At 36.5% G+C, this 15,452-nt stretch overlaps 1 protein-coding gene across 7 annotated transcripts; it reads left to right on the plus strand.

The window, feature by feature from the left end:
* Positions 1-574: 574 nt before the first annotated feature.
* Positions 575-13,551, plus strand: paqr3b (progestin and adipoQ receptor family member IIIb). 7 transcript variants are annotated; one of them, XM_073914061.1, is made up of 8 exons: positions 575-712; positions 1,449-1,647; positions 2,359-2,521; positions 6,961-7,116; positions 7,540-7,737; positions 7,853-7,943; positions 11,858-13,021; positions 13,192-13,551. In XM_073914061.1, the coding sequence occupies exons 2-7, from the start codon at positions 1,463-1,465 to the stop codon at positions 11,986-11,988; spliced, it is 924 nt and encodes a 307-aa protein (XP_073770162.1). In that variant the 5' UTR covers positions 575-712; positions 1,449-1,462; the 3' UTR covers positions 11,989-13,021; positions 13,192-13,551.
* Positions 13,552-15,452: the final 1,901 nt, after the last annotated feature.

A 15,452-nucleotide genomic window follows, 5' to 3' on the forward strand; every position in this document is an offset into this window, starting at 1 on the left:
CTTATTTGAAATGAGTTGAACACAATTCTTAACATTTTTGTGGACAACTTAATTGTTTTAAGTACAACCCACTTCAATTTGTAAAAATGATTATGCTAACGTTTGATTTGCGTTGGGACAACATGAAGGAGTTGTATATAACACAATGTACATAAATACAGTGTACATACATAAACAAAATTTTAAAGTATTTGTGGGGTGGAAATAAGACTGCATAAAAAGTTCAGTTTCTTTTTTCAATTATGATCTATTTTTTTTATTTCCTTTTTGTTTATCAGACTTCAAAGGGTAGAAACCACGTACATTGTAGGATACTCAAAAGGAAATATGTTACTGTAACTATTTTATTTATACCTACGGATTTGGGCAAAACCTAATCTGTTTAGCATTTTGTGTATTTGCTATATAATTTTCAGACGTTTGTACAGCGTATGTATCAATTCAACAAAAACAAGTTACATGAATAATTGTTTGATTTATTCGCATATGAAAGCTTTTTCCATAAATAAATCCCCCTGCTTTTTGTAAAGCGAGAGTGATATTTCGTCGCACTGTGTGTTTGTCGCAGGATTTTAATGTCACACTCTCACTTTAGCCTTTAGCTTGACGGCTAGTCGCCGGGTCATCAACATGACGACCATATGCTATTATTAAACAGAAGATAAGGAATATAAAGGACCGAATGGGATAAACAGCAAGTGTTTACCTGGAGGTGAGAGGTTTGCTGAAACTACAGAGAGATCTAATAGGTTTAAAACCCTAATTTAATCCTCACTGAAGCGCAGTTCCTAGCCTGCAGCAGCTCACGGCAGCGAAGCAATCAAAACATTTAACGTTATACACGTTTGATGTCGGATTTACAGAATTAAATGGAAATGTTTTGCTTTTTATTTGGGTTTATGATATATTAGGTTTTAGGGAATAGTAAAACCTTTGTGTTAATTTAACATTATAATTTAAGATATGCTAAATATGAGTCAAAATAGGCTCTTTTTATATTAACATTGTGCTGTACTTTTAGCACTTTTGCTTGACATGTTTGTTTTCCTCCATCAAAGTTGTTTACAGTATTTTGAGACATCACTATAACATATTTACATCTAGTTTTACGTAACGTTATATATTACAGTTCACTCAAAAATGTATAAAAATGATCTTACTATAGTTTAAAATATATTTACTCGTCCTCTAGTTGTTCTTAACTTGCATTAGTTACTTTCTTCTGCTAAGATTTTTGGAAACCAAACAGTTTTCGGGCCCAATTTATTCTCACAATAGCTATAGTAGTCATTGGCGGAGGCCATTGACTGTTTAGTTATACCAACATTCTTGACAATATTTTGTTATGTGTTTGACAGAAGACAAAATTAAGAATTGCAGAAATAAAATTATTGGATGAAATCTCTTTTTCCTTCTTTTTAATTAAATGTTTTCTTTTTTTACTCCAGCCACTTGAACCAAGATGCCTCAAAACATCCTGAAAAGCACTCATTACATTGAGCTGGGCAGCTATCAGTACTGGCCAGTGCTTGTGCCGAGAGGAATCCGCTTGTACACCTATGAACAGATTCCCATGTTTCTGAAGGAGAATCCGTACATCACAGATGGATACAGAGCACACCTGCCATCAAAACTGTGCCTTAAAAGGTGCTTTACTTACCTTACTTTTTCATAAAGTGTATGGATAATTATTATTATTATGCAAGTAGTTATTGGTTGATATTCGATAATTCAAAATATCCTGTTAATAAACATTAACAATATCAATATGATAGGCACTTCAAAATACTGTGAATTAGGGCTGGGCAATTTGGCCTGAAATCAAAATCTCTATAAATTATTGAACATATTAACTCATTTACGATTAATTAATGATTATTTTATTAGTATTTTTTGCCCTCATAGTTCATGGACATGTTTTGTTCAGTAAATATGCTCACATATTAAAGTGAAATAATTTTTAAATGAAGGGTGCATTATTTAAATTTTAAATAATTGTCTCCTTTGTCTGTGACACCCATGAAAAACCCATGTCGTTGACTTGTTGAAGGTGTTAAAAAAAAGAAAAAAACTTATAGTGAACAAAATTTTTTTACAAATTATTTACAAACTACTAATTATTGTGAAAAGTTCTGTGCAATTAAAACTTAATATAAGAAAATAAAATAAATAAATGAATCACAAACTTTAAATACGTTGAATTATGTTAATTAAACCTGAATGCAGCACAATTATGTGCATCTGAATCTGACTTAATCATTATATAGAAAATCAATAGTAGTTATTAAATCAATATGGTTTGGTCTATTCACTGTATATTCTGCCACTCATTTACCTCACATTTCTCATATTGTGCAGCATATTCATTCTGTCCAACGAGACGGTGAACATCTGGAGTCATCTGTTGGGCTTCCTGCTGTTCTTCTCTCTGGGAGTGAATGACATGGCCACAGTCCTGCCATCTGCAGGGGCGTCACGAGAGGACTACGTCATCTACTCAATAGGACTCTTCTGTTTTCAGGTGAAGTAGGAGATTTTACATAAAGATCTCTGGAATTGAAAATAAAGATGTTAGTATCAGTATGCTAGTCATAAGGATATTTATAAACTGGTGTGCCTCAAAACAGTCACAAAATTCACATTTAGAAGATACAAACATCCATACAACTGTTTTTTTTTTTTTGTCATTACCTCACACTTCAATTTCTCATCAAATCTTCTGACCAATCAAATGCTCTACAGTATCTGACATGACCCGCCCCTTTAAGAAGTTTCTTATTTGCTGCGCTTGAGCTCAAGCACTCACACTAGCAGAGCTGTGATCAAAACAGTGCTATTGGCTGTCTTTTTAAAGGGAAGGAGCTACTCGATGTCCCATGCTGTCTTCATGTTTTAGTTGAAATTACGTCAAACATTGAATAAAAAATTCATTTTAAACACTTCATGGGACCTTTAAAGCTGCAGTCTTAACTTTTTGGGTAAAAATTATGCAAAATGAAAGGGTTAGTTTATCGAGATTAACCGAATGACTCGTTTGAATGAACCGTTTGTCTTTTGGGGAGCCAAGATGTGAAAGTCCACTGACCACCGCTTGCTGAACTGTTTTTTATTGCTAAAAGACTGTACCAGCATTATGAACTAACCTAATCAGCATTTGCCCTGTTGTCACCATCATCTGACAACCAATTTCAAACTCATCAAACTGGTTTTTGCAAGTGAAAATCTTTACTAAATTCTACAGAAAATTCATTCATTCATTTTCTTGTTGGCTTAGTCCCTTTATTAATCCTGTGTGGGGAAACCGAAGCACCTGCAGGAAACCCATGCGAAAGCGGGGAGAACAAGCAAACTTCACAAAGAAACGCCAACTGACCCAGCCGAGGCTCGAACCAGGGACCTTCTTGCTGTGAGGCGACAGCACTACTTACTGCGCCACCACGTCACCCCCAAATCTACTTCATATTCATTAATATAACTCTATATGTTACTAATGAGTGTATATGAATACTTGGGTACAGATCAACAATACAAAAGGATGATTGGTTTACACTTTATGTATTCTTATGTATAACTGGTTCGATATTAATATTTAAGACATAATTCTTACTGTGGACTACAGTATAGGACTGCACGATTAAACCAAAAAAGATTGACATTTCGATTCGACCCTACGCACGATCCTAATTCAGCTTTTCAACGATTCAGCCAATTACATATTCAAGGTCAGAAGAGAAGCCTACAGGCAGTCGCACAAGTCTTCATATTGTTTTATATACATTGCTCAGCAACATGGACACTTCCAAATGGTGTTATAAGTGTCACATACTGTATTCATAAGGTGTAATTCACCCCATCATGTAATTTCTATCTTAATGTAATGATGTAGTTGCAGCCGCAAAGTGACACATGAGCTAACACACTGTGGGCCCTATTATACACCCGGCGCAGTGTGGCACAAGGCATGGCGCAGTAGTCTTTTGGTAGTTTCAGCTTGCCGCAAGAGTCGTTTTGAGGTGTTGCGCTACGCTGTTTAAATAGCAAATGCATTAGTGCTATTTTTTGCCCATAGGTGTTCTGGTCTAAAAAGGAAGGCGTTCTGAGGCGCACTGCTGGCGCGTTGCTGTTTTGAGAAACTATAATAGATTTTTCATTAGACCAAAACTAACCCGGTTTAAACTCCGGCGCAGAGTTGAGCCTCGCTTACGCACTGCTTAATATGCACAAGAGAGCAATAGGCAAATATCTTTACATATGAAAAAATGTAAATACTAAGGATATATATAGGATATAATAAGAATAGATATAGAATATAAATATAAATGATTAAAATATTACAAAACATATTATTTTCTAGCCTACATAAATATGAAAAACCACTGCTTTTATGTCTTCTTCATCTCGGGAGGCTTTTTCTGTTCATTCATAACAATTTGCTTTTGTATAATGTTATTATTATTAGCAGTATTTTTTAATATATCCATATTTATATTTGTTTTATTAAAAACAGGCATAGATTTGCCCACCTGTCAGGTTTTAGACCATATGGGGCATGGCAGGTGTATTTGGAAATAACTCAGTATTTTCACCACACTTGGTCATCATTGTTCATTTATTCGTTTGCTGGAAATTAGAACTGAATTTAGAAATAGTTTTGAAACAAATCTTTGCGCTTAACAAACAAAAGTATTTATTTATAGACTAATTGATGTCTGTACGTAAAGGTTTCCCTATCCAAGAGCGAAAGTGAAAGTAGATCATTTATCTCTCATTCTCACGCAGTAGATGCTCTGTTTAACAGTTTTCTGTAAAAAAACTGTTAACTGTTAACTGTTTGCTTGTGAAATGCTCATTTTTTCCACTTAGACTTACTTTATGTCCTGTAAATAGCGAATGCGCTCTTGGCGCGACGCAGCTGGGTCTTAAAGGGAATGGGAGATGAGACTCTAATTGGTTTATTCTCAAAACACACCTATAACTCATTAAGAAAATAAACTCAACCCTTTTAGATTTCCCGTCCTTAAATTAGCAAAAACGCGTCCTGACATGCCCTGAAATCGTTTGCGCCCTGCGTTTTGCGCTCTGCGCATGGACCGTCAAAATAAAGCCATGTATGTTTACTACTGAGAGGATGCGCACGTGCCTGTGAATGTCTACTTTATTAAACAGAACCTGCATAAACTGTGAATAACAGGTAATAAAGTTGTAAATAATATTCAGTTTGGGAGCCGCACGGAAAGTATGATTTGCATGTAGGTTTTATCCATGACATCAGCGCACTCGACAGTGAAAGTGAAACCGGCGAGCACATCACTTAAATGATCATATTGCGTTTTAGAGTAATGATTACGAGCATTTGATTCGTTTTTTTTTTTTTTCATCCATAGGGAACTCAAAGTGTTATGCATTAAATGAATGTTTAATAATGTCAGTATAACTACTCTAGCCTATATAACATTGAATATAATCCAAGAGGGAATCTGATGATGACAAATGTCTAATTTTACCAGTGAATAAATGGTCAAATAATGTTGTCAATGACAAATGACAATTATATGTTCAACCATAATAATTCAACTTTTGAATTACGAATAGTTGTATTCTGATGTCATCACTTGAATTACTGTGAATTAAAAATCAGTACATATTTAAAGTCTGTTTAAGTCCACCATTCCAAGTCTATACAAAATGTAACATTTTAACCAACAGTAGACCTAGACAGGCATAATATTATTGTTATTGTTGTTTTACCATTAAGAAAAACAATAATAGCCTACTCCTTACCTTCATTTTACATCTACAGAATCGAGATCTTGATTTTAAGCAAAAAAAAAAAATTGTGATTCTCATTTTAGCCAGAATCGTTCAGCCCTACACCAGGGATGATCAATCGGAAGCCTTTTCTGACAGCACTGTCCAATCACAAGGCTGCATCTGAATGTGTCTTTTCACAAAGTTGTGTCATAAGGAATGTAGAATGTTTGTAATTGGCAGATGTAGTTTTTGTTCAATTTTTGTAATTTTAGATGTTATCACAAAAAAAGACTAAAGTCTTTTAGTTCAGAGAAACACAATGCATATAAAATAACGGCCCAGTCCCAATTCTGTTTTGTACGTCTTCTCCTTGGCCCTTGAAACAAAGTGTGAAGGGGAAGAGATTCAAAATTTACCTCTAAGAAGTGGGACAGCACTACAGCACCTGCACGTCATCACGTCATCGCAAGGTCTTTCTTCATATGAGATCAACGATGGCGACTGCTGTAGTTATTTCAGATGCGCTATTTTATTTGGTATATCTTCAGGAAATCACCGAAGGCAAAGACTGTACTGTGCATTTACACAGTGACCATGTTAATCTATGTAAACACACGAAAACAACATTAACATTATAGCAGACACTGTAAAAAGTTCATTCCCAGCCATTTGACCTTTCTTACAGTGGATTCGAGTGTCATTGAATAACAGAATGTTGTGGGACTACTATACTGGAGTTATTTTCAGGAATTATAGATAGTGAAATTTAGTGTTTTTTTTTTTTATTTTAGCGTTTTTTTAAGCATGACAGTAAAACACGTTTGTTGTTATGAATGTATCAAAACATATGCTTGTTTTTTGTAAAAATTTGTGATAATGACAAAAAATACTTTTTTTGGGCATCTCCTTATTTCCGTGTGCAGCCATGCTGCCATTGTAGAGGGTGTATTCTGGAAATCTTTCCTTCCCCGTGGTTTCGAGTGTGATCCTGAAAAATCTGTTTCAAGGGGTGTCTAGCCCTTCCACTTAGCGCTAACATTACACCTTCAAGCTAAAGAGATGTGGGACACACCTACCCCTTTACAGGAACATGCAAAACAAGGGGAAGGGCTAAAGGGCTAAGGGCCAATGTCAAGACATGCCTTTCTAGATGATCCCTTATCATGCACAATAATTAATCCTAAGCATTATTTATGTATTTTTGTGCAGGTTTGCATGCTGTGCTCTGTGGGCTACCACTTGTTCTGTTGTCATCGCTCAGAGAAGACATGTCGCCGCTGGCTTGCTCTGGATTATGCTGGAATATCAGTGGGAATTTTGGGATGTTATGTGCCTGGAGTCTTCTACGCCTTCTACTGCAACAGTGTATGATACACATCTTTTTAAACAAGAACTATATTTATATTTGTATACTATTTATTTAAGTTTTGTTTTACATTAATAATACATTATTATAGTTATTCCAATTTGAAATAGCGGAAACAGAATATTAGTATAACAAATGTTTTATAAGGATCTGCATGTCAGCAGAGAGAAATTTGACATTTGTACTGGAAGATCCAGTTATGAAATTGATTCTATGCGGAAACGGATACGATCTTAAACGTATTGCATTTAGTTCTATTGACATAAATACTTATTATTTTTATTTAAAGCATATGCCATGATATTATCACATTGCATGCGCAAAACATTGAAAAGTATGGTGTAATTATGATTAAATTTGCAAATGTAGATTTAAACTTTGAACATTGTTATATTATTGGTAACACTTGCTGTTTGCTTCAGTTTTGGAGGCAGGTGTACCTGCTGACGGTGCTGGCTCTCATCTTGGCTGTGTTTGCGGCTCAGATTCACCCGCTCTACCTCAGCCAGCAGTGGAAGAAGCTGCGCTCACTCATGTTCTGCTTAGTGGCTGCATACGGCATCATCCCAGCCTGCCACTGGGTCTGGATCAATGGGGGATTTTCCTCAGAAATCGTAAAGGTGACCTGTTAGCTTGTGTTATCTATGCATCACTTGTACCAGATAAGACTACGCTGCTGATATGATGATAAATGTTTGAATCACTTGATTGGTGAAGCACTTTCTGTCTTTGCAGGTCTTTTTTCCTCGAGTCATGATCATGTATTTGATTGCAGCCTCTGCGTTCCTTTTTTACGTCAGTAAAATCCCAGAAAGATACTTCCCAGGTAATTTGTTTTCTAGATTACATTCCTATATAATATATATTTTTTAATAATTATTTTTTAGGGGTTTTCACCTTTATTGACAGGACAGTGGAGATTGACAGACAGACTGACAGCTGCTGCCCCATAGAAAAAAGGAAGGCGAACATTAAAACAAAACAAATAAATGAAACTTGATTCTTTATATAAACAAAGTTCCATCAACAAACATGCATTTATCTATACAAGTTGACTGAAATAGAAAAAATAAATAAATGAACACCCCTTAAAAAAGCAGATTCTAAAGCTTAGGAATTCATTTTTTTCCACCATGGGCTTTGGGACCACATGCTTTACTGTCTATGTGCACCTGGGCTACTTTGCTGACCAGTTTAACACTAGTTAACCAGACTATGTATAGACTGATTTTACGCGGCCGCCATTTTCAAAACAGAAATCGAGGCTGCGGTGGGAAGAAACCTAGAAGTATCATTGGGAGTTACATAGGAATGTTGTGTAACTGGCTATATATCTTATCAGCGAAGAGAAAGTGACATAAATGTATCATTTCACCGCCTTCCTGGTGACCCGAAGGTCCGTCCTGATTGAATGGTAAATATAAAAAGGGATATCACAGCTCGTTTTCAGCTAAGTTAAGGGAAATAGCACTAGTTAGCTAGCACTAGTAAGTTTTAGATGCTATTTATCACACTCGAGTTAATAAACTGATTCTTGTCACGATGCTAAATTAAAAGAAAAAACATGAATTTCCCTTCTAACATTTAAGGTGCTGTTGATGGTTTTCCTAAAACAGCACTGATTTGCCATTGTGTTCAACAGAAATGATTGTGATTGGCCGAGAAGGTCATCAGTTCACCCTCCGCTGTTTACCGAGCACAAACACAAAACACAAACAGACGAGCGATCTGCTTGATGACTCGACTAATCTTCAAGGCTGCTTCGCACTCCTGTCTCTGTGTATCTGTGTTTGCACTGGGTGAACAGCAGTAAACTGAGTGCAAACCAAACATCGATACACAGAGACTGAAGCGTGAAGAAGCCGTGAAGATCAGTCGAGTCATCCGGGCTCAGCAGCACTTCCATGTTAGCGGGTAATAGCCGGGTTTAAAACTTCAGTACAGGGACAACACTATTAACAGACAACACAAGGGTGTGCTGCAGAGAACTGCAGTGTTTTATTATTTACCAGGTTACTTGGGCTGAAGCAGGAAAGCGTCCTCACGGTGTTTAACTGGTGCCTTGAACTGAAGCCTAGGAGAACACTTAAGCGCATCACAGAGATTGTGATGTTGTTTAATGCTAAATTGCTTTTAATTGTTTAAAATAAACTTACTGAATAATACTAAAGTGATGTTTACACCATTTCTGCATTTTGAAATCTCTGCAACAGCTGGAGGTTTGTAGTCCACAGCATGTTACTGCAATGTTTACAGTGCTGGTCCTTTACTTCCGGGTTTCTTTCCACCGCAGCCTCGCTTTGGTTCTTTAAAATGACAGCCGTGTGAAATAAGAGTATGCCAGGGCTACATTTGAGTGAATGGCTTAACACTAGTGAACTAGACTAAACGTGCACATTGGCTACTGTACTGACCTGCCTAACACTACTGAACTAGACTATGTGTGCACATTGGATATTTCAAATGAATCATTGACTTCTGCTGTCTTCATTAGTTTTAAAAACAAAGATTTCTTTACTATTTAAAATGGCATCATTTGGATATTTTTTTTTTTTTTTTGCTGGAGATACTGTTGTCCTAAAAAAAATGTAAATAACAATTTTTTACACATACCCTAGGACCTAAACTTTCACTTTTCCAAACCAGGGTATACCTTGAAAACGATTATCGTCCCATGCCTATGCGCACTTTGGCTACTTTAACAACCAGCTTAACACTTTCCTAACACCGAAACCGGCTAGTGAACTAGACTATGTTTGGGACTTGTCTACTTTACTGAAAAACAGAATAATACTAGTGAACTAGACTATGTGCGCACCTTGGTTACTTTACCGATCAGTTTAACACTAGTGAACTAGACTACATTGCATCTGGAAAGTATTCATAGCGCTTCACTTTTTACACATTTTTTATGTTACAGCCTTATTCCAAAATGGATCAAGTTCATTTGTTTCCTCTAAATTCTACACAATACCCCATGATGACAATGTGAAAACAGTTTTTTTTTTTTTTTTGCAAATTTATAAAAAATGAAAAACCTGAAAAATCACATGTACAGAAGTATTCACAGTCTTTGCTGCCAAAGGTTCATCAACAAAGTATTGAGCAATTACAGCCTCAAGTCTTTTTGATTATGATGCCACAAGCTTGGCACACCTGTCTTTGGGGATTTTTGCCTATTCCTCTTTGCAGTAACTCTCAAGCTCTATCAGATTGGATGGGAAGCGACGGTGCACAGCCATTTTCAGATCTCTCAGAGATGTTCAATAGAATTTAGGTCTGGACTCTGGCTGGGCCATTCATGGACATTCACCGAGTTGTTGTGAGGCCACTCTATTGATATTTTGGCAGTGTGCTTTGTGTCATTGTCCTGCTGGAAAAGGTCAACCCAGTCTGAAGTCAAGAGGGCTCTGAAGCAGGTTTTCCTTCAGGATGTCTCTGTACATTGCTGTATTTATCTTTCCCTCAATCCTGACTCGTCTTCCAGTTCCTGCTGCTGAAAAACATCCCCACAGCATGATGCTGCAACCACCATGCTTCACTGTAGGGATAAGCCTGGTGATGAGCGGTGACTGATTTTCTTTAAACGTAACGCCTGGCATTTACTCCAAAGAGTTTAATTTTAGTCTCATCAGACCAGAGAATTTTGTTTCTTATGGTCTGAGAGTCCTTCAGATGCCTTTTGGTAATTTCCAAACAGGGAGTGTCTTCCATCTGGCCACTCTAATATACAGGCCTGATTGGTGGATTGCTGCACAGATGGTTGTCCTTCTGGTTCTCCTCTCTCCACAGAAGGACACTGGAGCTCAGACAGAGTTATCATCGGTTTATTAATCACCTCTCTGACTAAGGCCCTTCTCCCCTGATAGTGGTTCCAAACCATACCTGCCAACGCTCCCGGGAGTCTCCTTATTTCAGACCCATATCCCGCTCTTCTCCCGTATTGTTCTGTCTCCCGTAAAAAAAAATAAAATCCTGTCTTGGAAGTCTACAGACTCCAAGGTCTTTGTCTTCATGCTTGGTTTGTGCTTTGACATTCACTGTCAACCCTGGGACCTTATATAAACAGGTGTATGCCTTTTCAAATCTTGTCCAATCAACTAAATTTACCACAGGTGAACTGCAATTAGGCTGCTGAAACATCTCAAGAATGATCAGTGGAAACAGAATGTACCTGAGCTCAATTTAGAGCTTCACGACAAAGGCTGTGAATACTTGTGCACGTGATTTTTCAGGTTTTTTATTTTTAATAAATTTGCAACAATTTCAAAAAATATTTTTTTCACATTGTCATTATGGACTATTGTGTGTAGAATGTTGAGGAAATAAATGAATTTAATCAATTTTGGAATAAAGTTGTAAAATAAAAAATTGTGGAAAAAGTGAAGCACTATGAATATATATAAGCGCTATGTATATATATAACATGCACAAAAACCTTTCAAATATACTTTGCACAATACAAATAAAACTGATTCTAATATCAATCTCAATCTCTTTTAATGTGCCTTTTATTAAGATTTCTAGAGCGAGTACCATATGTGTGCCTTGACTACTTTACCAACCGGCTTAACACTCGTGAACTAGACTGTGTATCAGCTTCGGTTACTTTGCTGCGATGTGAATGCGGCCTAAAGAAGTCCTCTTATTACAGTCAAACACATTGTGACCAGATTAGTAAAGAATCAAACTGAAACATTGTCAGAGCAAATAATAACATCCGTTTTTGTTTTCTCCCAGGGCAGCTGAACTATGTTGGTGCCAGTCATCAGCTGTGGCACGTGCTGGTGGTGGTCATGTTCTACTGGTGGCACCAAACCGCTGTTTACATCATGAACTACAGACACAATCAGCCCTGCGGCAGCACTTAAACATGCTTATCAGTCCTTCTGAGCCCTTTAGCTTCACCATATTCACTTGTTTGGCATTATTTTAAAGTCGCGCTGATAGAATCGAACAAAGAAACTTTACCTCTCATCTGCCTTTGAACATCGTACCGTAGGGTTACGTGCAATTTTGAGCTGATCTGCCTGAAACGTGTTTCATATACAGTTTTTTGTCTGTTACTTTCTTTGTTTTTGACTCCTGTTGAGGTTTTTTTTTCCACTATGGTATCAATGGGCTTGTGAATCCATCCATTCTGTTAATATGTGGCCTCATTTTATTGGATTGTCCTTCTATGACTGATGAATTGTGTGGAGGTTGATACTGTGATACTGTAATTGTGCGTTCACACCGAAAGCGGTGAGAGCGTCCAAGGTCGCTGTGTCTGCCTTCAGCTCCGGCAGCGAGAGCGTCAAAATTCGTTACATTGATTTCGTATTTGAAGAGGCGGTTGCAGCATATCAGTTATATTTTTGCATAAAACATGCTTTCTAGCATGAAAATGTTGCGCACTTATTATCAAATTCATTTAACAATGGAAGATCGATGTGGCTTTGCTCCACTTGATTATCCAATGTCTCCATAAGTCTAAAATATCGTGAAGCTGCAACCCTGTTTTGTACTGTCGCATGAGATTCCCGCTTATTTAAAGATATAAAACATTAATGCACATCAGTAACTCGCCAGTAACTTATTTAATGTATGTTCCTGTAAGAAAACATCGTAAATGATTGAAAATCCGGCGACCGCAATAATCAAACACTTGGGAACAACTGTTGTCGAAATCACAGTTCACAGGACTGTGTTCTCTGAAGTTCATTCTGATTGCTTGCCGCTGAACCACGTCATAGCTCATTACCATAAAGTCGACCTGATTTCAACTCTCCTCGACGCCCACAACGGCGAAGACGCGCCGCGCTGTTCCTCGTAACTGGCATTTATTGAAAATGAATGACTTCCGGCTACTTTGTTGCTCTCGCCGCTTTCGTTGTGAACATACGTTAAGCCATAGGTCTCAAAGTCAATTCCTGGAGGGCCGCAGCTCTGCACAGTTTTGTTCCTACCCTAATCAGACACACCTGATCCAACTAATCAAGCTGTTCAAGACTACTCCTGAACACCTTGATTAGTTGGATCAGCTGTGGTTGATTAGGGTTGGAGCAAAACTGTGTAGAGCTGCGGCCCTCCAGGAATTGACTTTGAGACCCATGCTGTAATCTGTTTTATACTTGTTTGGTAAAGGGAGCCATTTTGATGTATTAAACACATTGAGTTGATGTACGTACGCACTGGAAACTGGGAATTTAAATGACCAAGAAAGCATTACTTCAGTACTTTATGTGAACAATGGGTGAAAATCACTATACTTGCACTTGTTTATTATGATTATGTATTTTGTATTGAAGGAGCGGTCGACTGTTTCTCAATCTCATCCTTTTTATAACTTTTTATTGGTTGTTTGATTTTTTTTTTTTCATATTTTAATCTTTTGGAATGCAATCAACTTTTTAAATGGTGAAGCTGAATTAAAAAAAAAAAACTTGTTTGTACTCGTCGTATTTTCTTCACAAGATATGAAATAATGGGTTTACTGGCAGCTGGTACGTGATTGGTTAGTTTTTTTGGCCATCTAAGAGAAAAGAAAGTATACTGTATATAAAATGCAACAACAAAAGCTAAACTAGTATAGTGCTGATGTTATCGTTATTACATTTCATTCTTATTGTACAAGGTAAAAAGTGATTAGTTTCTTAAAAAGTGAGTAAGTCCATTGCAACTTGGTCCTGTTTCAGAAAGGAGGTTAAGTAAAAATAGAGTATGCTAACTCTGAAATGAGTGAAACTCTGGGTTTTTCGTTTTAAAATGGCAGGTTTGTCAAACTCAAGAAAGCAGGTGCGAGCCTGTTTTTGAAAGAGAGGTAACTTCTGTTGGTCTCCTGCCCTTTTTTAAAGATGAAGCGGTTTTTCTCACCTTAGCCTTAGTCATTCCTTGCCTACATTTCAGTCACACAAAGAACAAAGTTACGAGAATGACTTGTCCTTTTTTGGGAAAATTACAATTAGATTCAATACCATAGTTTTAAGTTTAACCTTTGATATTACTGTAAACAATAAAAAATTTGCTTAAATACACTGACCTTGGACAGAGACAAGCACTGTAACTAGATTAATGGGATTAATAAAAATCCCATTAATTGTGGGATTTAATTGTTTTCAAAACATTTTTTAGCACTGCTTACATTCTAAATGTCATATCAACCTCTACCACTTGATCAGTAAAAAAGGCAGACACACAAGTGCACTTTTAAATTTGTTAAAAACTCAGTTTTAGAAATTGTATCTTAAACTGATCAGTGTGTAAAAGTGAGAACCTTAAACTAAAAAGCTAATGTTATATGCGTTCTTATTTTGTCAAATGTGTGGTAGAAACTATGCAGTAGCCTATTTTATGTAATTTAATGCAATTATATCTGAAATACCTTCAAAATTACGGCCAATTCTCTACTTTTTTAAATGAAAATTCAATAAACGTCAGAAATAACATTACTTAATGTTTTATTATACTTAAATATTAAAATACTTTAAATATTTTAAATGTAAACTTGCGCATTAACTTGACCAGCTGTTTTCCCACACTAACTCTCTTTTTCGCAGATGCCATGGTGTTGTTGTTGTTTTTGTTTTTTTAGAAATCTGGTTATATGTTTGCTATAAGTTTGCATAGCAGAGTTCAGCTGGAGAAAAAAAAATGTAGATCTCTTTTCTATTAGATGTTCCCATTGTGACTTGTAATATCTGCGCTCAATTGATAATGCCTTTGTATAGTCAACTAATAGTGTATTAGAGCAGTGGTTCTCAAAGTGGGGGTCGGGACCCCCTGGGGGGTCGCGGGACAATGACAAGGGGTCGCTTGGTGATATCCAAAACTCAAATAAATTTTATTAAACTATTAGAATTACCATGTTTTATTCATAACCGACAGAATATAGTTAATAGTTGCATTAAAGTAACAGCAACATAAAAATAACAATCAGTCATCAGCCTTTAATTTTAAAAGCAAAATGTAATTAAATCCATAAATTACTTTAAAAAACATTATATGACTAATAGACTATTGCATTTTTGTGTTGTCAATAAGCTCATGTTTATATTTGCCTATAGTTGTGTCTGCAACGTTTACATATTTACAGTACAACCACCTTGAAAAATGGGGGTCGCGAGCCACTGATATGATTATTTTTGGGGTCGCGGCCTGAAAAGTTTGGGAACCCCTGTATTAGAGTATAATTAATGGGTTTAATTAATTTTCTTATCATTACTTATAGATTTCTTTCGGTCAAAGCTACTAAATTAGTGAAATCATTCCATTTGTTTTGCTGTTATGACACATCTTTGATAAAACATGACAAAATAATAAATATAGTGTAAGGCGACGCAGTGGCGCAGTAGGT

This window comes from Danio rerio, chromosome 10 (assembly GCF_049306965.1).
Source record: "Danio rerio strain Tuebingen ecotype United States chromosome 10, GRCz12tu, whole genome shotgun sequence".
Taxonomy (NCBI): domain Eukaryota; kingdom Metazoa; phylum Chordata; class Actinopteri; order Cypriniformes; family Danionidae; genus Danio; species Danio rerio.